General features: G+C 42.0%; 1 protein-coding gene across 5 annotated transcripts; it reads right to left on the bottom strand.

Annotated features, from left to right (window-relative positions):
* Positions 1–1,040: 1,040 nt before the first annotated feature.
* LOC105009605 (G patch domain and ankyrin repeats 1) lies at positions 1,041–24,154 on the bottom strand. Of its 5 annotated transcripts, XM_034293989.1 has the most exons (9): positions 23,937–24,154; positions 17,576–17,605; positions 16,995–17,357; positions 8,291–8,596; positions 7,870–8,175; positions 7,216–7,542; positions 7,024–7,112; positions 6,574–6,741; positions 3,299–3,380 (listed from the first exon to the last, which is right to left on the bottom strand). In XM_034293989.1, the coding sequence occupies exons 3-8, from the start codon at positions 17,221–17,223 to the stop codon at positions 6,601–6,603; spliced, it is 1,398 nt and encodes a 465-aa protein (XP_034149880.1). In that variant the 5' UTR covers positions 17,224–17,357; positions 17,576–17,605; positions 23,937–24,154; the 3' UTR covers positions 3,299–3,380; positions 6,574–6,600. The 5 variants fall into 5 exon arrangements, with proteins under 5 accessions (XP_028977981.1, XP_028977982.1, XP_028977983.1 ...); XM_034293990.1 differs by lacking the exons at positions 16,995–17,357; positions 17,576–17,605; positions 23,937–24,154 and having other exon boundaries at positions 8,291–8,862; XM_029122148.2 differs by lacking the exons at positions 6,574–6,741; positions 7,024–7,112; positions 7,216–7,542; ... (3 more) ...; positions 17,576–17,605; positions 23,937–24,154 and adding exons at positions 1,041–1,845; positions 2,028–2,344; positions 2,707–2,832; positions 3,921–4,245 and having other exon boundaries at positions 3,038–3,380.

Below are 24,154 nucleotides of genomic sequence, written 5' to 3'. Positions count from 1 at the left end.
CATCAGCAGTATAATTTGTAAGAATTACGCGGTTTAAAAGAGCGATGCACATTTTGATAAACTTTTTGCTCAGATTTAGACAATGTAAATATTTTGCTGTGAACCTTTCTAATTAAACATGTTATTTCACATAATTTACACTTATTGTTTACTTGATCGTGAGCCACAGCTGTAGTGATGGCCAAAAGAGGCTTCATTAGCGTTATTTTTGCAGCAGGATATTATGCTGGCAGCACTCAGATTTTCATTTTCACAATAAAAGCCTTCATTGACATTTAGAAAGGCTATATAGTTAATCTAGAATGTAAAAAAAGAATAGACAAGAACAACACTGGAAGAGACATTAAACATAAAATGACAGACTTGACTGTTAACTATATCACCTTATATAATTCAATGGTGGCTTTTATTTTGAAAAAGTGTATCTGAGTTACAGCTGCTAGCATAAAATCCCGCTGCTAGACGAACAGCCATCACTAGTTTACCGTTATATAGCGACTATTTCTGGTGGATTTTTGAATTATGTCTTAGCATTTCGTCAGGATAGTCAAACACTTCGCTGGCTGCATGATTCTCCTGTCTTTTCACTTGACGTAAAATCTGTTATTGTCACCTATATTGATACAGTAGTTATATCAATTCATGAATGGCAAATAAGCTGTTAAAACGGCCAGTGGCAAAAGTTATACAGTTCATATACACTTTTTCTGGAGGAGGTAAACTTACTATGAAACGTTACTCCTTTTAACACGGTGGTTAATGGTGTCTAACGAAATATTCAAACATGATGTTAATGCATGACAACATTATAATGTCAATGTGCTATACTGACACCCGGCAAATGGTCAGCTCTGTGGTGCTGTGGTTAAAGACACAGCCTTTCACCTGGGCGACCTAGGTTCGAATCTAGAGAGGGCAGCCATGATCAACACCTTCTGTTGGGGGCGGCTGAACTAGGCTTGTCTGGTTTCTGGTTCTTTGCACTTCCGTGTTTGTTATCAGAATTTGGCTAAGGGCAAAGCATTGACAGGAAACAAGTATGAAAATCTAATCCAAAATATACATTTAAATATGATACAATCCAAAATATACATTCAGTAAACAATCCAAGACAGAAGTTCCCAGTCAAGTCAGGTTTAGCAGCAATTGCTACCAATGTGTTTAACAGGCATATAATCTGTGTCAGAGGTTACAGAAGCATCGAGAGCAAAACGCAAGAACGGATTGAGGGACAAGTTCTCAGGCGTTTCTAAACAAGTGCCAACTTGAACAAAAACCAGGTGCAGCAACATATTGGTGTGTATTCTGTGCGTATGGAAGGTTTATGAATGGCAGGGAATGACCTCTAGTGTTCCTTGGTTCAGAGTTTAGGGGTCAAATGTGTTAAATGAGGAACGGAAGTCCCTCTCCCAGTTCCTGTCCCTCTCCTCCCTCCTGTTCTCCTCTCTCCTCCTCCCCCCCCGCCCCTCCCTCCTCTCCTTACACTTCCTCCTGACGGCCAGCGGGTCCATGGCCTGGAAGTGTGTGACCTTGGGACGCGGCGTCGGCCCGTATCCCAGGCCCTTACTGTCCCTCTTCAGAACCGTTCTTACTGGCTGTTTAGGCCCCTCCCCCTCCGGCCCAAGCCCGCCCCCGGGCGTCCAGCCGGAGCGCAGCATCATCCGGTACGCGGGGGTGGAGGGGTGGAGGCAGTACTGGGGGGTGGGCGGGGAGCGGGAGAGGGAGAACAGGTGGAGCGTGGAGGAACGGTGGGTGTCCTGGGGACACGAGTAGTGGACACGGCACTCTGGACACCAGCGCCTCTGGTTCTGATGGGTCTGGACCGCCCCCGCCCCGGGGGGAGAACTGGGGGGACAGGAGGAGAAGAAACATGAATACCTAATTCACTTTGTCCCGACGGGTTGTCGACCGCTGGTTTACTGATACATAGTCATGAAATGTCAGACGTTCACGTCGCCCAGCTGTAGTATGGCCGACCAAATAAGGCACAGTTTCCTGTCTGAGTTTGGTTGTTCGGGCACACTGACCTGTGGTCACCGTGGTCAGAAGCCCCTCCCACCAGGCGGTTGTGGTCAGAAGCCCCTCCCACCAGGCGGTCGTGGTCCTGCGTCCGTCCCCTATGCTGGCCGGGGTCGCCCACGTCGTGGTCGTCAGGCGCAGCACCACGCCGGTCTAGTTCCTCGACCACCCCGTGGTGCCCCGCCCTCAGGGCCAGCTCCCGGGCGTCCCGCCCTTGGGTGTCGACCACGCCCACCCACGCCGCGCCCTCCTGCAGGAAGAGCCTCACCACGCCCCGCTGGCCGGCCGCTGCGGCACACATCAGACCCGTCCACCACCAGCCATCCTGGGGGCAGAGAGGAGACGGTTGTTCATTCTACCGTCACCGTACCAAGTTAGCCAATGGGGTCATTTTCAGTGACGACTTGGCCAAAGCAATCAGCTGCAATAAGACAGGACGACGTAACTACGGTAACCGCATACACAGTGTGGAAATCTACATCAAAATCAAGTTCTCACAGCGAGAGAAACACAACGTCCCGTCAAGGACTGTTCTTAATTAGCAGAATAAGCTAATTCAGTGTGTTGCTTCATTTGTCATTATGTTTTTGGGCATGATGTCTCCCTAACAGTTTGCTCCTGGTCTAAAGGCCATGACATTGGTTCCTCCTGTAGGAGATCAGTGTTCAGATCTCTTCTGCGACCTACCTGGAAGTTGACATCCACCCCCCGGGACAGTAGGCCTCTCACCCCAGACAGGTCCCCTTCCTGGGCACAGCGCAGCAGCCGGAGCCCCTCTAGCTCTGTGGTGGTGTTGGCCTGCTGCCTGCTAGCCTGTAGGACAAAATAAAAATAAAGGAAATGCACAATCTAGCTATACATAAATATCTTGGTCACTATGCTGACGCCTAGCAAAATGTTAACCGCGTTACAAATGTAGAAGAATAAATATAGACACTAATGAATATGGTACTGGACATGGACACGATCGTTGGAGATGTAGTTAGGTCCCAGGTTCTATTAGTTGTGAATGATATACCTGGACGACCTGCCCGTTTCTCCTCACCCTCGCTACCCCTCTCCCTGGGTGCGTTTCTCTTCTCGGCTCCCCTGCTCGCCTCTCTCTCTTTGCCCTCCTGCCGCCTCCTCTGGTATCGCCCTCGTCAATGAGGCTCTGATAGAAGCTTCTGGTCTCCTCTCCGTTAAGGCTGCTGGATTGAGGTCCGGTCGCTGTGCCTGCGTTCCCCATCCACAGCACCTCGTCCTCTCGGGCCGGGGTGAAGTAGTTCAGCGAGGTCATTTCCCGGTCTGTCGTCACTGGACTAACGTTAGAACGGCGGTACCCTAACTAGGCGACCGAAGTTCCGCGTTCCTATCACCTCCTATAAAACACAATTGACAGACTAAAAAAATGATGTATCCATAGTAATCTATTTAACGATACGATTTGGCCTTTAGTTTAGGCTACCTATAATCAGCTCTCGGCCGCCAAAGGCTTTTATTAAGCTAACGGGGTAACTTAGCTACGCTAGCTAGTAGAGCCTAGAGACGGTTCAATTCCCTGGAAATTAACAAACCGAGTTTTCGCCGAAGGAAGACAGATAACCAAGTTACCTGGCTGGCAAACGGAATTTAGTTAGCAAGCAGTTTCTTTAGCCATTTTACTCGCCAAATAACACACCAAGACCAAGCCGAACTTTAAAGCTAGATACGCTAGCTGTTTAGCCAGTTGATGTTAGCAAAACATTACTTAAGTTGTTACGTTATCAAACAAGTGCTATAATTATGAATACATATAAACTTTAAAACAAAACAAAGAAAAAACACAGCTAAACGTGTGTATTATTTAATTGTGACTCTGCACAAAGTGTTAGAAAATAAGAACAAACTATAATAAAGAAAGGTTTTTCTTCGGGATTTACCAGGCGTTTGGCACTCAACGTTAATGGTGCGTAGCGCCGCCCGCTGTACTGGAGTGTGGACCAGAGAACATGTTGATGTAGCCCCGAAGAGTCACTAGTGTCCTGTCTTTAAGTTATACGTACCGTGCACACCATAAATACCCATTACACGTACACCAACTATAAATCTATATTTTTTCTATTCGAACTCATTTTATGGTTGTTTTCATGGAAAGCAAGGACATTTCTAAGTGACGGCACACTTTTGAACGGTTGTGTATATTACAATTACGTGATATTTATAATCAATAACAGCAAGTGCAATATTTAAAATGAAGAGAAAAAAATTAAGAAATTGTGGGTTGTTGACAATCTTGCATTCAACAACAATATTCATTGCACATTTTATCCATTCCACGTATAACATACAGGTGCATCTCCGAAAATTTGAATATCGTGGAAAAGTATATTATTTTTCGAAATTCAATTAAAAACACGACACCTTCATATATTCTAGATTCATTACATATGAAGTGAAACATTCCAAGCCATTTTTGTTTCAATCTTGGTGATTACGGCTTACAGCTCATGGAAATCAAATATCCAGTATCTCAAAATATTGCAATAAAAAATGTCGACCTGAGAAGAGCTCTAAGCAAATTAATTCAAAACACCTGCAAAAGAAAGCAGCAGGGCCTGACAGTGTCTCTCCATCCACCCTAAAGCTCTGTGCAAATCATCTTTCTGCTGTGTGTATACTGACACCCGTCGCCCTGACCTCTGAGGTTATGAAGTAATTTGACCGCCTTGTGCTGTCCCATCTCAAGAACATCACGAATCACTGCAGGTTACCTACAGATCCACGCAGTGGTCAACATGGCTCTTCACTTCATCCTCCAGCATCTGGACTCCCCTGGAACCTACGCCAGAATCCTGTTTGTGGATTTCAGTTCCACATTCAAAACCGTAATTCCTGCTTTGCTCCAGGACAAGCTGTCCCAACTGGGAGTGCCTGAGTCCATATACAGGTGGATCACGGCCTTCCTCAGCAACATCAAACATACACGAGGCTGGGGAAGCACCCGTCTGAACCCCAAACCATTAACACCGGCTCCCCTCCAGGCTACGTCCTGTCCCCCCTACTCTTCTCCCTGTACACCAACAGCTGCACCTCCAGTCACCACTTTGTCAAGCTCCTGGACTTTTCGGATGACACTCTCATCTGACCTATTTCTGATGCAGACAAGTCCACCTACAGCTGGGAGATTGACCATCTGGTGTCCTGGTGTCAGAACAACTTGGAGCTCAACACCCTAAAGACAGTGGAGATGAAGGTGGACTTCAGGAGAAGCCCAGCTGCCCTTCACCCATCACCCTGGGTGGTTCCCCAGTCAACTCTGTGGAGTCCTTTCGCTTTCTGGGCACCACCATTGCCCAGGACCTCAAGTGGGACCTGAACATCACCTCTCTTACCAAGAAAGCTCAACAGAGGATGTACTTCCTGCGGCAGCTGAAAAGGTTCAACCTGCCAAAGACTATTGTGATGCACTTCTACACTACCATCAGAGTCCATTCTTACCTCGTCCATCACCATATGGTACGCTGCAGCCACTGTCAAAGAAAAGGGCAGGCTGCAACGCATCATCCACTCTGCAGAGAGGGTGATTGGCTGCAATCTGCCATCTCTACATGACCTATACACCTCCAGGACATGGGGGTGAGCAGCAAAGATTGCAGCTGAGCCCTGTCACCCTGAAATGGACTATTCAGAACTCTCTCCTCTGGTAGAATGTTGAGGTCTATCAGGACCAAAACCTCTCGCCACAAGGTTTCTTTCCAACAGCAGTAGGCCTCATGAACATGCCCCTGGCGCCAAACTGACTACAGCCCACTCCCCACATAAACACACAACCCTCAAATGGACAATTCTTGCACCTTACATATTTTTTTGTAATTTATTAATGCTTAGTCTACTGTTTTTATGCTGAGTCACTATTCTTATTTGTTTTTATTTCTTTTGTATAAATGGCTGCACTAACAGACAAGAATAAATTCCTAGTTTGTTGTGAAACTTACTTATAAAACACTTTCTCATTCTGATCTGATTCTGATTGAACAGTATTTGAATCTCTCTATCAAAAATATTTAATAAATATGAAACATTATTAATTTTCTCTATAATTTCTAACATTGTAATTGAAAGAAATTGAAGAGTGGAAATTGAATTTGAGTGGGACATACAAAGTAACATGAAAATGATGACATGGGGACTCAAAAAATGTAACTATCTAGTATGCAAATATAATATAATAAACAAAATAAAGACCAAGTAAAAATGCAATAAAAGTATTATGATACATAAAAATTATACATTGATACATCAAATGTAGAATCTAGAATGCAAAACAAGATGTAAAAAAGCTAAAAAGCAATTAAAGCTGAAATGCAAAACAGGTGTACTTCACCATGTCTCTTAATATAATCTAAACCCTGGGGTGGTGAGAACAAATCCCCAAAGATATAATGGTGTTGAATTCACCTCTTATGGGTTCCTTACATGATTATAGAACAATGAACTCTGAACTTGTGTTGTTAGAATTTCCTTCAGGGATTGCTGCCACATTTTATTCCCCAGCGCAGGAGTGTTGATTCATATTTAAAACACAAAACTGACCAACATCAGCTGGTACTCCTCATACTCCTACTCTGTCTCCTGGACTGCTGTCTCCTCTCCCGGCCCGGCATCAGTTCTGGAGTCCAGAGAGACCATCTCTATGACATTGGTACTGACATGAAGATCCATGCTGCTCACCCGGTTCACTCTCTTCTGCCCCCTGGTGGACTAGAGAAATACAACACCAACAGTTAGACATTTACTGGTCTCTTTGACCTGTTCTCTATCCATCTCACCCTTTTACCCAAGACAATACACTGAACAGTTTGGAATGAAAATAATGTAAACAAATAACATAAACCCACAGATACAAACTAATTCACTAGACTATGAAATGAATACAATCTGTCTTTAAACAAAACAATGATGATTAGGGGTAAATTGGCACCTCAACAACAAATAAAACCATTTTGTTGCCATGACTAGTCACATCTAAATAAATGTCTTTACCTTGTAGTTCAGGCAGGAGGTGATGATGACGGTCAGTAGAATGAGCAGCACTATGACGTGTCTGATGATGAAGGCTGGATGAGGAGAGGCTGGAAACAGAAACATCTTTCATCAGGGAACTGATCATCATCAGATAGATCTGTAGGAAAACTGTCAATGATAAAGTTACAAGTCTGGTTCATGTTCAGTTACCTGTGATGGTGAGGAAGAGGAGCTGACTCTCAGAGGAGAAGTTATGAGAGAAAACATAATTGTTATAAACACATCTGTAGTTTCCTTGGTGGGAGTCGTCTGCAGCAGGGAAGAGGAAGACAGCTGAGTGATTGACAGCTGGCTGGGTCTGGGTTTGGGTTCTGTTGGAGCCGGGGAACGTGAAGAGGAAGGAGCCTCCTGGGTACTGTGGCTGAGTGGAGCAGGTGATGGTGAAGCTGTAACCCCTGAAAATCTCAGGTCCCTGGTGACTCCTGGAGACCCCTCCCATTGAGTCAGTCAGGTAGAAATCAGGCTGGACCAGGAGATCTGGAACAAAACAATATAGAAATTAAAACCTCTACTAGATTCCTATAGATGACAATATCATCATAATATTACAGTGCTATCTGACCTCCCTCACACGGAACATGAGAAGTGGACCTACACTCACAGAGACAATGTATATTTACATTAGCTAACAAATAGTGATGATCAATGAGAAAACACTATAGCATGAAGCATTCTGGGATATTTAAGTTGGATTTGTTTCCTACTGGTCTGTGTGACAATCTTAGCAGCCACCATGAGATATGCAGAGAACTTTGTTTGAATTTACGACACTAGAAAAATGTAATGACAATATCTTGTTATTACCAGAGCAGATCACAGTGAATACTTGGGGTTCAATATACATCCTATATTCATCACTGATCCAAGTTGAACATTCTCTCAGTCCAGGCTCAGACCCGTTACAGTAAACAGATGTCCCTGTTCTCCGGTTTCCAGGTAGCACTGAAATAGTGGTGCCACAACCCAACTGTCTACACACAACTGCAGATACGTATTTTCCATACAGGTTAATGTCTTCAATTCCCACAATCCTCCACTCTTCCTGGTGGTACAACTCCACTCTACCAGCACAGCGACTGGCTTCTCCCACCAGCCTCACATTATCAGGCTCTGAGAAAAAAGAGAAAGAAAATATTTTAAATATTTTGTCACAAAACCTGACCTATATTTCCTTTCATGTTATTTATTCCAGATGATATTGTTTTAGTGACAAACTGTTTCTTACCTGAGCAGTTGAGTCCAACAGTATGACCAGGTAGACAGATGTTGTTTTTTCTGTCTGAGGTGTCACAATCCAGAAGGCGGGTCTCATTTCCTTTACACTGGAACTCTTTATCCCAGGTCTGACCCTCACCTTCTCCATAGAGCCCCCCCTGTAGATCTACAGGAACCCCACAACCAAGCTCCCTACAGACCACCTCTGCATCCTGCTGGTCAAAGTCAGATTCACACACTGAGACCCAGGACTGACTGGACTTCACCTCCAACCTCCCAGAGCAGAAACCAGCTCCATCAACAAGACGCACAGATTCTGGAGAAAAAGAGTTGGTAATAGTGTTTTTGTCATTCAGAATAAGGTAGAGAATAATACAGGAAGGTGAGAGGAATAAGTTATTTACAACACTGTACATAATAATAATGTACGCTAATACAACTAAATTGATTATCATAAATATGTAGATAACACCCTAATTGACATAACTCTCATCTAATGACTATGATCCCTAAATGTATATAACTTTCATCTAGTGACTATGACCCCTAAATGTATATAACTCTCATCTAGTGACTATGACCCCTAAATGTATATAACTCTCATCTAGTGACTATGACCCCTAAATGTATATAACTCTCACCTAGTCAATATGACCCCTAAATGTATATAACTCTCATCTAGTCACTATGACCCCTAAATGTATATAACTCTCATCTAATGACTATGACCCCTAAATGTATATCTCATCTAGTGACTATGACCCCTAAATGTATATAACTCTCATCTAGTGACTATGACCCCTAAATGTATATAACTATCATCTAGTGACTATGACCCCTAAATGTATATAACTCTCATCTAGTCACTATGACCCCTAAATGTATATAACTCTCATCTAATGACTATGACCCCTAAATGTATATAACTCTCATCTAGTGACTATGACCCCTAAATGTATATAACTCTCATCTAGTGACTATGACCCCAAAATGTATATAACTCTCATCTAGTGACTATGACCCCTAAATGTATATAACTCTCATCTAATGACTATGACCCCTAAATGTATATAACTCTCATCTAGTGACTATGACCCCTAAATGTATATAACTCTCATCTAGTGACTATGACCCCAAAATGTATATAACTCTCATCTAGTGACTATGACCCCTAAATGTATATAACTCTCATCTAGTGACTATGACCCCTAAATGTATATAACTCTCATCTAGTGACTATGACCCCTAAATGTATATAACTATCATCTAGTGACTATGACCCCTAAATGTATATTACTCTCATCTAGTCACTATGACCCCTAAATGTATATAACTCTCATCTAATGACTATGACCCCTAAATGTATATAACTCTCATCTAATGACTATGACCCCTAAATGTATATAACTCTCATCTAGTGACTATGACCCCTAAATGTATATAACTCTCATCTAGTGACTATGACCCCAAAATGTATATAACTCTCATCTAGTGACTATGACCCCTAAATGTATATAACTCTCATCTAGTGACTATGACCCCTAAATGTATATAACTCTCATCTAGTGACTATGACCCCTAAATGTATATAACTCTCATCTAGTGACTATGACCCCTAAATGTATATAACTCTCATCTAGTGACTATGACCCCTAAATGTATATAACTCTCATCTAATGACTATGACCCCTAAATGTATATAACTCTCATCTAATGACTATGACCCCTAAATGTATATAACTCTCATCTAGTGACTATGACCCCTAAATGTATATAACTCTCATCTAGTGACTATGACCCCAAAATGTATATAACTCTCATCTAGTGACTATGACCCCTAAATGTATATAACTTTCATCTAGTGACTATGACCCCTAAATGTATATAACTCTCATCTAATGACTATGACCCCTAAATGTATATCTCATCTAGTGACTATGACCCCTAAATGTATATAACTCTCATCTAGTGACTATGACCCCTAAATGTATATAACTATCATCTAGTGACTATGACCCCTAAATGTATATAACTCTCATCTAGTGACTATGACCCCTAAATGTATATAACTCTCATCTAGTGACTATGACCCCTAAATGTATATAACTCTCATCTAGTGACTATGACCCCAAAATGTATATAACTCTCATCTAGTGACTATGACCCCTAAATGTATATAACTTTCATCTAGTGACTATGACCCCTAAATGTATATAACTCTCATCTAATGACTATGACCCCTAAATGTATATCTCATCTAGTGACTATGACCCCTAAATGTATATAACTCTCATCTAGTGACTATGACCCCTAAATGTATATAACTATCATCTAGTGACTATGACCCCTAAATGTATATAACTCTCATCTAGTGACTATGACCCCTAAATGTATATAACTCTCATCTAGTGACTATGACCCCAAAATGTATATAACTCTCATCTAGTGACTATGACCCCTAAATGTATATAACTCTCATCTAGTGACTATGACCCCTAAATGTATATAACTCTCATCTAGTGACTATGACCCCTAAATGTATATAACTCTCATCTAGTGACTATGACCCCTAAATGTATATAACTCTCATCTAATGACTATGACCCCTAAATGTATATAACTCTCATCTAGTGACTATGACCCCTAAATGTATATAACTCTCATCTAGTGACTATGACCCCAAAATGTATATAACTTTCATCTAGTGACTATGACCCCTAAATGTATATAACTCTCATCTAGTGACTATGACCCCTAAATGTATATAACTTTCATCTAGTGACTATAACCCCTAAATGTATATAACTCTCATCTAGTGACTATGACCCCAAAATGTATATAACTTTCATCTAGTGACTATGACCCCTAAATGTATATAACTCTCATCTAGTGACTATGACCCCTAAATGTATATAACTCTCATCTAGTGACTATGACCCCTAAATGTATATAACTCTCATCTAGTGACTATGACCCCTAAATGTATATAACTCTCATCTAGTGACTATGACCACTAAATAGCAGACATGGAAAACAGAAGAGTGCCTTCTTTTGTATGCTAACTGTTAGCCACTTTTTCTTCAAAAACCACTCCACGTTAAACTTGCGGTTATTTTACAGTTTGAGTGATGACAATATCCCGTGGCTGATGTCGCTTCACTTCAAGAACTCTCCTCCAAATTAAGGGTTTCAAACCGGTGCTCGAGTACGAAATCCATTTTATTCATTTTTTCAAGTTATCTGGTGTTTGTGACGCTAACAAGCTAGCAAAGACAATCTACCCTCTTCGCTGTTCTTGCCGACTAATGTTGGCGCCAGACAGACAGAAATACGAAATTACGCTGTAGTGGGGCTACCGGCTGTCAGCCCCATTTGGCATCAAATTTGTGTGATCTACATTGATCACACTAACATTCTGAGCATGAGTATTAATATGTTCACATTTACAATGTACATTGCATTGTGAGAGAGGGGCTAGCCCCACATTCACGCTTAGCCTATGGCCTACTACTGTAAACCCGAATCGGCAGAATGCAGTCTGAAGCAGCAAGGCAGGGACCAATGAACATGAAATAAAATCCTAACACAAATTATATACAATTTAGGAAGATGCTATATTCATAGATAATAAATTATAGGAAGTAATCTTCAAGAAATGAAAAATAATTTTGTTGCAGTTCTTTCTGTTTACAACAGGTGGGGCTGCGCTTCACCTGCCCCTAAGGACCAGTTGCCCCTGGTTATTGTATTGGTGTCGAACGTTGTTGTGCCTTGAAAATAGCTTTGGCAGTTAAAAGTTCGTCTTCAGTCTCACTAGCAATTGCTAAATTCTTATGACTATTCCAAGTAGTAAGATACTAGTATTACTGGCTTATATGCTTTTAAAACGGCCAGTGGCAAAAGCCATACAGTTCATAGATGCTATTTATTGTGGAAGTAAACTTCATGAGAAATGTTAGTCAGTTTAACACAATGCTCAGCGTAATTGTATCTAGAAAAATACTAAAACTTGGCGTGATGTTAATGCGCAACAAAATGTAATGTTGAGACACAATATTATCACATTGTAGGTGTCACGGTACGGTGATGACTAGCGCCATCGTATCGTGCACTCCCGGTTCCCGTCCCTTCATGAACTCACCCCAGACTCAGTCATTGTCTTGTCTCCCATAATCATGCACACCAGGTCCCAATCGTCCCATCAATGTTTAAATGTTCCTCATCTGCTCCCTCCAGGTGTCGTTATTTGTTGCTATACAGGTGCTGGTCATAAAATTGGAATATCATCAAAAAGTTGATTCATTTCAGTAATTCCATTCAAAAAGTGAAACTTGTATATTATATTAATTCAATACACACAGACTGATATATTCAAATGTTTATTTCTTTTAATTGTGATGATTATTACTGACAACTAATGAAAATCCAAAAATTCAGTATCTCTGAACATTTTAATATTACTTAAGACCAATACAAAACTTTTTTTTTTTTAGAAATGTTGGCCAACTGAAAAGTATGAACATAAAAAGTATGAGCATGTACAGCACTTAATACTTAGTTGGGGCTCCTTTTGCCTGAATTACTGCAGCAATGCGGCGTGGCATGGAGTCGATCAGTCTGTGACACTGCTCAGGTGTTATGAGAGCCCAGGTTGCTCTGATAGTGGCCTTCAGCTCTTCTGCCTTGTTGGGTCTGGCGTATCGCATCTTCCTCTTCACAATACCCCATAGATTTTCAGGAGTATTTTCTAGCCAATTAAGAACAGGGATACCAAGGTCCTTAAACCAGGTACTGGTAGCTTTGGCACTGTGTGCAGGTGCCAAGTCGTGTTGGAAAATGAAATCTGCATCTCCAGCAGCAGGAAGCATGAAGTGCTCTAAAATCTCCTGGTAGACGGCTGCGTTGACCTTGGACCTCATAAAACAAAGTGGACCAACACCAGCAGATGACATGGCACCCCAAACCATCACTGACTGTGGAAACTTTACACTGGACTTCAAGCAACATGGATTCTGTGCAACCTCCTCTCTTCCTCCAGACTCTGGGACCTTGATTTCCAAAGGAAATGCTAAATTTACTTTAATCAGAGAACATAACTCAGCAGCAGTCCAGTCCTTTTTGTCTTTAGCTCAGGCGAGACACTTCTGACGCTGTGTCTTGTTCAAGAGTGGCTTGACACAAGGAATGTGACAGCTGAAACCCATGTCTTGCATACGTCTGTGCGTGGTGGTTCTTGAAGCACTGACTCCAGCTGCAGTCCACTCTTTGTGAATCTCCCCCACATTTTTTAGTGGGTTTTGTTTCACAATCCTCTCCAGGGTGCGGTTATCCCTATTGCTTATACACTTTTTTCTACCACATCTTTTCCTTTCCTTCGCCACTATTAATGTGCTTGGACACAGAGCCCTGTGAACAGCCAGACTCTTTAGCAATGACCTTTTGTGTCTTGCCCTCCTTGTGCAAGGTGTCTATGGTCGTCTTTTGGACAGCTGTCAAGTCAGCAGTCTTCCCCATGATTGTGTTGCCTACAGAACTAGACTGAGAGACCATTTAAAGGCCTTTGCAGGTGTTTTGGGTTAATTAGCTGATTAGAGTGTGGCACCAGGTGTCTTCAATATTGAACCTTTCCAAAATATTCAGATTTTCTGAGATACTGAATTTGGGGTTTTCATTACTTGTCAGTTATAATCCTCAAAATTAAAAGAAATAACACTTGAAATATATCAGTCTGTGTGGAATGAATGTATACATTATACAAGTTTCACTTTTTGAATGGAATGACTGAAATAAATCAACTTTTTGATGATATTAAAATTTTATGTTGCATGTGCCTGATGAGTGTTTCATTTTCGCTGTAATATAGCAGCACTTCACTTTGTTTCAGTTTATGTTTACTGTTCTGTGTTTTGTTTTCATTAAATTTAACAATAGAATCCAAGTCTGCCTGCGCCTGGTTCCTGCTACACTACCACCACGTTACAGTAGCTCCCAGTCAGTCCCAATAGCAAGCGTGCCGCACAAGCCCTGAAAAGTGAAGCCAAAACGTCTCGATCGCCCCCTGGTGAGTGGTCCCAGTATAGGTCATAAACCCCGCCCTCCCCATGTTATTCAATGGGACGCGAGATCAACTAAACAATTAAATTACCCTTCAAATATATTTTTTCCGAAGCTGGTTTCTGTCATTTACTGTAGTTTGTATCACGCTAATGTAAATTCAAGAGTTTGTTTTTAAAATAAGTTTGTTTTTAGTTAGTTATTTAATGCTCTAAAAACGGCGGTGTGACGTCGTGATTCACAGCTGTGATTGACAGCTATCTGAGCCGAGGAGCCACTGAATCTTCGGAGGACTGAGGAGATTGGAACTTTACATTTAATCTCTAAATTTCTATAATTGATATAATTTCACACGGACATAATGGGTTGTTCTGCAGTACATTGTGATAACCGATCTGGCATTTCCAATCCCAATTTTTTTTTCCGTAAGTTAAATTTATAAGCTATTTAATTAGTAAATAAATGTAATGGGCTAGGTAACGTTAGCTAAAAGACAACAAGCCTCGTTAATAGCCATGTTAATAGCTAGCAGGTGATCGTTAGCTAGAAGTTACCAATTATTTTTGTATTAGGCCTATTCTAAATTAAGGTTAAACATGATGTAAGTTAGGCTATAACATATCGTCTAGGTTTAACAAGCAAAGGTTGTACTGTACTTGGACTTGCGATTGATTACGGTATGCGCATTCTGCGAGGGAGAATGAGGGCGGGGCACAGGGGTGGCGCCGTTGATTTCGCGGCTTTACGGCTTTACTTCCTTCTCGCTACTGCGCATAACTACTGCGCAGAACTGGTCCCAAGATCGCTATCTGCGCAGACGCAAGTCCAAGATGTCAGCGCCGTATCAGGACACTGGTGGCTTCATTTTTCACCAATGGAAAAGAGCGAAAGGGCGTCGTCCATTATATATACAGTCTATGCCCAATAGACTCTGTGCACAAGCGTATGGACGAACTTCCGCTTTAGCCAAATGTCGGCATATCATTTTCCGGTTTACTTAAGGCGATCACCCGCGTCGCCCAAAATGTCAGTTTTTAGTAGATGTCTCCAAGACCTGCCTAAAATAAGCATTAGTGATGTCCATCGAATTGTTGATGCCTGGTCCCCTGCTCCAACAAGCAAGCGGAACAAGGGATTCAAACTCTACGTATTGAGTTATCTGCACAACTACGAGGGTAAGTAGTTTACTGTGGTGTGCCGGCCGGCTATCGGCTAAGCTAGTTAGCGACGTGTTCCTTTTTAGTGTAGTATTAGGCAGGACAATAGAACGCATAAAAATTCACCCTAGCCTCAAAAACGGCAAAAGAACGCTGGCTGAGCTGGAACGCTAGCGTGTCCCCATAGCAAGTGAATTGAAACGAACCTTCGTTCAGCCTCTTCAACCTGAATGAAGCTTAAAATTCCATAGCCTCGAAAAAGCACCAAAACAGGTCTCCTCTTTTATTTTACTACTGTAACCTCATTTCACAACAAAACTGAAAAATAACAACTGGCATAGGAAGTAAACATATGGTCCTATATCGTATTAATTGCGCTTAAACCTGCGTTACGTGGAAGTATATAAAAAAATCGCCTTTTCTGACTATTTCTAGTCTAGCGTTTGAAGTCATTGAATGGTGCAAGCCATATTTTATTAAAAAGAGGACATTCTCCTGATTAAAATGATGCCCCACTTGTACCTTGAAACTTAAATGAGTCACGTACATTATATTTAATTTTTTTCCGTACAACAGCATCACTCATCTTGTTGTGAGTTTAGGTGTTTACTAATGCAGATGAGTATTAGTAAGTAAACCGCAAACTGCAATACCGACTTCTAGACAAAAGCTGAGGTTCCTCACTACGCTGGTGCACAGAGTCTATACAGGCAAACTAGCTTACATACAGTACTAAACAGTACGTACTTTACCATCATCCACGAAGTACATACTGTACTTGTAGTATGCAGTATGTAGTATGCAATTTGAGATTCAGCCATAGTCCAGGTCTATCCCTAACTAATGGCTTACAGTGAAAGTGGTAAGACGTGCTTTTCTTAAATAGTTTATTTTTACTGATATGTTCTTTGGAACTAAATTAAACACGTCAATTCATGATTGGTCAAATTCTGAACTTATGTTGCTGAACACGGACAGTGTTGGGAGAAAAAACACGGAACGGCCTTTTGGACATTCCGTGAAACACAGCTAAATTAAGCCTGACAGTTAGCCTGCGACGTAGCAGGGTAGTTCAGAGGCATACGTTACCTTGGTTACTGAGCAGGGATTCCTATAAGCTGCAGTAATGGAACAGAACTGTCACTTAAATTAGCCAGACTGATCAAAATAAGCCTGAATTTTCCTTTATCTGCCTTGATGGAATACCCCCCAGGTCACATGAACATCATATTTATAATAAAAGAATGTCAACATTAATAATATTACCAGTCGTTTACCTGAACAGGTCACATGACCATCATATTTATAATCAAATAATGTCAACATTAATAATAATACCAGTCTCTTACCTGAACAGGTCACATGACCATCATATTTATATTAACATCATGTAAACATTAATTAAATAATATTACCAGTCTCTTACCTGAACAGGTCACATGACCATCATATTTATATTAACATCATGTAAACATTAATTAAATAATATTACCAGTCTCTTACCTGAACAGGTCACATCAATGTAATTTCTAGCATAACAGGAAGTAGATCGTTTTCTGCTGTCACACTCTCTAATAGTTGACTCCTTTCCTGTGCATTTATATATGACACGTCCTTCTCTCTTTCTAATCAGAGGTCCTCCAGATGTAGTTATTACATTCCCACAGCCCACCTGTCTACACACCACACTAGACTCCATCAACCTCCACCCACTAACCTCACTAAAATCCATAATTCCCACAACTGTCCATACTGTAAACTCCTCAGACACCCAGTAACATTGACCTGACCACTCTCCTCCCAAAAAGATTTCCAGTATCCCAGAACAAGAACTGGTCCCATTCACCAGTCTGACTGAGTATTCATCTGTAAACAATAGAGAGGAAAACACAGTGGTGAGGACAGATATGACAGTGTTTCGGTTATTCTAACAGCTGTAAACAGTAGAGAGGAAAACACATTGGTGAGGCCTGGTTAATGTAGTTTAATACTGAATGTATGGGACCTTTCAGTTCTCCATGTGGAATAACAAAGTTGACTTATTTTGAACTGCTATAATCACTGTGGATTTATACTCTACCAACCTGGTGGGTTGACACTTTGACCCTGGAGATCTGAGGAGAAAGAGAAGAGACAGAGGAGAAATGTTAGTTTTTTCTTATGTAATGAGACATCTTTATCACACTAAGAAATCCAAATGTTGAACCCTCCTGTGACCTCTATCATGTGCTGACTCCCTTTGATGTCTGACCTTCACTCCAAGGGTGTTTAAGGCCTTACTCCCCAAACTCCCCCAGACATGTAGTGCTATAAGGCAGTATGTCCTCCAAACCCCCGCTACCAGACCCCTGTCTCTCACGGCATTTAGTGGTGGAAACGGTGGTGGCGACGACTCATTAGAGCCCTACACCACCAGACCTCCTCATTAGAGCCCTAGACCACCAGCCCACCTCATTAGAGCCCTAGACCACCAGACCTCCTCATTAGAGCCCTAGATCACCAGACCTCCTCATTAGAGCCCTACACCACCAGCCCTCCTCATTAGAGCCCTACACCATCAGCCCTCCACCATTACTGCCCTAGACCACCAGCCCTCCTCATTAGAGCCCTAGACCACCAGCCCTCCTCATTAGAGCCCTAGACCACCAGCCCTCCTCATTAGAGCCCTAGACCACCAGACCTCCTCATTAGAGCCCTAGATCATCAGACCTCCTCATTAGAGCCCTACACCACCAGCCCTCCTCATTAGAGCCCTACACCACCAGCCCTCCTCATTAGAGCCCTACACCACCAGCCCTCCTCATTAGAGCCCTACACCATCAGCCCTCCACCATTACAGCCCTAGACCACCAGACCTCCTCATTAGAGCCCTAGACCACCAGACCTCCTCATTAGAGCCCTAGACCACCAGCCCTCCTCATTAGAGCCCTACTCCACAAGACCTCCTTCCAGGTTCAACAATTAGCTCCTTCTCCCACATCAGCCACTGGTCCCTCTGTCCTACAGCCACAAGCGGCTGCTCCCTTCTGACCCTGGTAGGCACACTTCTGCTGATCACATCTTCACTTAGTTTGGTCCCCAGATGGACAAATAGGCCACAGTAAAGTTTACATTTACAGGTGATAACTTTATTGACCTGCTTTGAAATTAGTTACTGTCCACTTCCAGTTGTATGTCACTAACACAAGTGTATATCAGTTTAACATAATCCTACCTGTGTTCCAGAAAAGAACCATCATCAGTATCCCTGTAGGTTTCATATCTGTCTCTAACTGGAGATCCACAGAACTGAACAAATCTACTGTCATGAATGGACTGATGAGTGGAAAATACTGCTAGGCTATATCACTTCTATCTCATTACTTTCCAACTGATATGATGTGAGATTTAAACATCCTGGCAACATAATCTTGAATCTCTGTTTAGAGCTGGCTATTTATAGCAAACTGATCTCTAAAGGAAACTGCTGTTACGACAGCAAAATTTAACATGCCAGATATGATGTTCTAAAAGAATGTAAATACGTAGCATAGAAACTAAAACTAGTGATGGCCATTCGAGGCTTCATTACCGTTCTTCTAGCAGAAGGATATTATGCTAGCAGTGCTAACTCAGATTTCTTTTTTTCTAAATTAAAGCCATCATTTAAATATATAAGGAAATATAGTTAACAATCTAGTCTGTACATTTTGTTTAATGTCCGTTCCAATGTTATTCTTGTCTGTTCTTTTTCACAGACTACATTGTTAACTATTTTGCCTTATAAATTTCAATGATGGCTTTTATTGTGATAAAGAAAATCTGAGTGCTGCCAGCATAATATCCTACTGCTAAAAAGAGGCCCGGCTTCAGTCCTGGAATCCAGAAAGCTGACTAATATTAAAGTGTAATAATCACTGTAGATTTATACTCTACCAACCTGGTGGGCTGACACTTTGACCCTGGAGGTCTGAGTAGAAAGAAAAAGAGAGAGAGAAAAGAGAGAGAGAAAAGAGAGAGATGAGAGTGAGTCAAGGAGACGAGAGAGGAAGGTGACAAATGTGATCAACAGGACCTTATAGGAGGTGAACATTCAATGGAAATGTAATTAATTTGGTTTATTTACTTGCTGTATGTCCTCTCCCTTCTCCTCCTGTCCATCTTCCTCTCCCTTCCCCTCCTGTCCATCTTCCTCTCCCTTCTCCTCCTGTCCACCTTCCTCTCCCTTCTCCTCCTGTCCACCTTCCTCTCCCTTCTCCTCCTGTCCACCTTCCTCTCCCTTCTCCTCCTGTCCACCTTCCTCTCTCTTCTCCTCCTGTCCACCTTCTATAAAAATTTCATGCTTGGTTGTAAACACCCAGCGCTGTAACATCCTGAAACACCCAGCGCTGTAACGTCCTGAAACACCCAGCGCTGTAACGTCCTGAAACACCCAGCACTGTAACGTCCTGAAACACCCAGCACTGTAACGTCCTGAAACACCCAGCGTTGTAACGTCCTGAAACACCCAGCGCTGTAACGTCCTGAAACACCCAGCACTGTAATGTCCTGAAACACCCAGCACAGTAACATCCTGAAACACCCAGCACTGTAATGTCCTGAAACACCCAGCACTGTAACATCCTGAAACACCCATCGCTGTAATGTCGTGAAACACCCAGCGCTGTAATGTCCTGAAACACCCAGCGCTGTAACGTCCTGAAACACCCAGCGCTGTAACGTCCTAAAACACCCAGCGCTGTAACGTCCTGAAAAACCCATCGCTGTAATGTCCTGAAACACCCAGCGCTGTAACGTCCTGAAAAACCCAGCGCTGTAACGTCCTGAAACACCCAGCGCTGTAACGTCCTGAAACACACAGCGCTGTAACTTCCTGAAACACACAGCGCTGTAACGTCCTGAAACACCCAGCGCTGTAACGTCCTGAAACACCCAGCACTGTAACATCCTGAAACACCCAGCACTGTAACGTCCTGAAACACCATGCACTGAAACATCCTGAAACACCCAGCGCTGTAACGTCCTGAAACACCCAGCACTGTAACGTCCTGAAACACCCATCGCTGTAATGTCCTGAAACACCCAGCGCTGTAACGTCCTGAAACACACAGCGCTGTAACGTCCTGAAAAACCCAGCGCTGTAACGTCCTGAAACACCCAGCGCTGTAACGTCCTGAAACACCCAGCGCTGTAACGTCCTGAAACACCCAGCGCTGTAACGTCCTGAAAAACCCATCGCTGTAATGTCCTGAAACACCATGCACTGAAACATCCTGAAACACCCAGCGCTGTAACGTCCTGAAACACCCAGCGCTGTAATGTTTTGTATGTTTGTAATATGAGTGTTGATTCAATGTAGCTCCAGTTGGTTGGTAACTAATTGCATGGTTGAACAGGTTTTTATATGTTTACTGGGTGTTGTAGTTTATGGGGCATTTATAATCTGAGATCACAGATCAGAGGCATCTAAATCTGTAATCTGTAATACATGGCATTTTAAAGAGCAACACATTTTTCTGGAAAGTAAATAACATTATTTAAACACAATCTTTCTTTCTTATCAACAATCATGAGAAATTATCATAACTATCTGTATATATTACCAACAACATTACAATTATAATAAAAGAAAACATATATTTTACAATAACATAATATTTACATTAAATAACAGCATGTGCTATATTCAAAAGTCAAGAGAAAAAAAGAAATGGTGTCACAAAACATTAAAGGGTATGTAAACTTTTGCTCAGGGCCATTTGGGTAATTTCTGTTTATGATCATAATGATGCAAAAAGGAGCCAAACAACTGTGTGATAATAAATGGCTTCATATGATCCCCATCCTTAAAAGACTAACCCTTGAATGTTGGCCTTGTAACAGACATATAGGGTGACACTGTTATGGAAATTAATGAACTAATGTACATTTGAGAAATGTCTGCTTTTCTATTAACTGTTATGTAACTCTTGTCTTTGTTTGTGACACACATGTCTGAGTAATATCAGAGCATCATTAGGTACTCTGACCATCTGTTAATCTGCCTGAACCAATAAGGGTATCTGTCCTTTGTTCCTTAGGAATGTGGTCCTTGGGGGAAGTAGGGGCAATTGGACCCTTTGGGTAAACACAACAGTAATCATCTAGGGCAGGAAGGATAAGTTGGGGGACAGCCTGCCCTTTGGGTAAAAACCTATGTGGCATAAGACAGCCCGGCAGCATCTTACCACACCCCTTTTAACTATAATACATACTGACTGTTCATGTATTTACCTCAGAGATTCCTCAAAGGGTTATTTTGTAAGCTTTTGATGTGTCTCTCAATTTGCAAATAAACTGCTAATTATGCCAAGAGAATTTTGTCTCTGTACTTACTCCTTTAAGAGTTCCTATCTATGGAATAACTTTCACACACACACAGGTTAAAATGGCAATTGAATAGTCAATGAGTTTGTTAGCTTTCACGTGGTTGCACTGAGCAGGCTAGATACTGAGCAATGTGGACCAGAAAAGAACTGTCAAAACCTGCATAACAAGGTAATTGTAACGACTGTCGTTGGTTTCGTGTTGGTTAGGAACCAGGCGCAGGCAGTACTCTCGTTCGTGGGTTTTATTAAAACAACAAACAAACCAAACACGAACGGAAAAACAATACTAATGACTGGATGAAAATAAAGTGCGCGACAACGCGTCTTAACAATCAACATTCAAACAGTACATTCAACAACACTCACCGATTAACAAACTGACAGTGACAGCAACAATGATCCACAATGTGGGGAGCAGAGGGGAAACATATATACACATACAAATGATGACAATTGGGACCTGGTGTGGAAGATGGGAAACATGTGACAGACCGGGATGTGTTCGTGAGATATGGGAACTTGAGAAATGATGGCACGGTGGCGCTGCTGCTCACCGCACCATGACAGTAATGGAACTTTATAAAGATGGAAAAGGATATAAAAGATATCCAAAGCCTTGCAAATACCAGCCAGTACAGTTCAATCACTTATTAAGAAGTGGACAATTCAGGGATCTCTTGATACCAAGCCAAGGTCAGGTAGACCAAGAAAGATTTCAGCCAAAACTGCCAGAAGAATTGCTCAGGATACAAAAATCAACCCACAGGTAACCTCAGGAGAAATACAGGCTACTCTGGAAAAAAAATCTGTGGTTGTTTCAAGGAGCACAATACGATGATACTTGAACAAAAATTAGCTGCATGGTCGAGTTGCCAGAAAAAAAGAAAGCCTGGGTATAATATGCCTGACAACACCTTGACACACCTCACAGCTTCTGGCACACTGTAATTTAGAGTGACGAGACCAACATAGAGCTTTATGGATACAACCATAAGCGTTATGTTTGGAGAGGGGTTAACAAGGCCTATAGTGAACAGAATACCATCCCCACTGTGAAGCATGGTGGTGGCTCACTGATGTTTTGGGGGGGCGTGAGCTCAAAAGGCCCAGGGAACATTGTGAAAAAAGATGAATGCAGCATGTTATCAAAAAATACCGGCACACAATTTGCATTCTTCTGCATGAAAGCTGCGCATGGGACGCTCTTGGACATTTCAGCACGACAATGACCCTAAACACAAAGCCAAGTTGACCCTCCTGTAGTTAGAGCAGAAAAATGTGAAGGTTCTGGATAGGCCATCACAGTCTCCTGACCTTAATATCACAGAGCCACTCTGGGGAGATTTCAAACGTGTGGTTCATGCAAGACGACCAAAGACTTTACATGACCTGGAGGCATTTTGCCAAGAAGAATGGGCAGCTATACCACCTGCAAGAATTCAGGGCCTCATAGACAACTATTACAAAAGACTGCACACTGTCATTGATGCTAAAGGGGGCAATACACAGTATTAAGAACTAAGGGTATGCAGACTTTTGAACAGGGGTACGTTTTTTTCTTTGTTGCTATGTTTTTTTTGAATGATTGTGCCATTCTGTTATGACCTACAGTTGAATGTGAATCCCATATGAAATAAAATACATGTGTTTTGCTTGCTCACTCATGTTTTCTTCACAAACGGTACATATATTACCAATTCTCCAAAGGTATTCAAACTTTTGAGCACAACTATATATTGATTAATCTACAAGGTGTAATCTAAAAGCATTTTTATTGACTTACAAGTAGGCCTAACATTGGCTAACTAGACTGGATTAGATGTCAATAAAGTGTTGCCCTATATGCCTGGTTTCTTGGGGCAGTTCCTGTAGCACACTAGAAAGAAAGAGTATTTCTCATATAGGGCTCCTTCCCCAAACACGTGAATAATTTTTCCAACACTCCCTAATGCATTTAAAGTGAAAGTAACTGACAAACTCTAGCTAGGTAGCTATTTAAATTAGCGAACGTAACTAGATCGTCCAAAGTTAAGCTAGCTAGTAGTAACACTGCTCCAACGGTAACTACAATGCAATTACGATTCATTCATCACATTACCTCTCTCCTTCTCCCGTTTTTCCTAATCTTCTTTTTGTTCCCTGGGCACCATCGTTTGAAGAAGGCTAATAATGCTAATTTATAATGCTTCACGTTCAGTAACAGAGTGGGAGGGGGCGATTGAAGCCCTGAGCCAGGGTGATGCTGCAGACCGCAAGTTGGAGGCGTAATTTAGGACAGTGGCAGCAATGAATGTATTGCATGAATGGATCAGCACT

This window comes from Esox lucius, chromosome 9 (genome assembly GCF_011004845.1).
Source record: "Esox lucius isolate fEsoLuc1 chromosome 9, fEsoLuc1.pri, whole genome shotgun sequence".
NCBI lineage: Eukaryota > Metazoa > Chordata > Actinopteri > Esociformes > Esocidae > Esox > Esox lucius.
The sequence above is the reverse complement of the archived record's forward strand: the minus strand, read 5'-3'. Positions and strand labels throughout refer to the sequence as shown.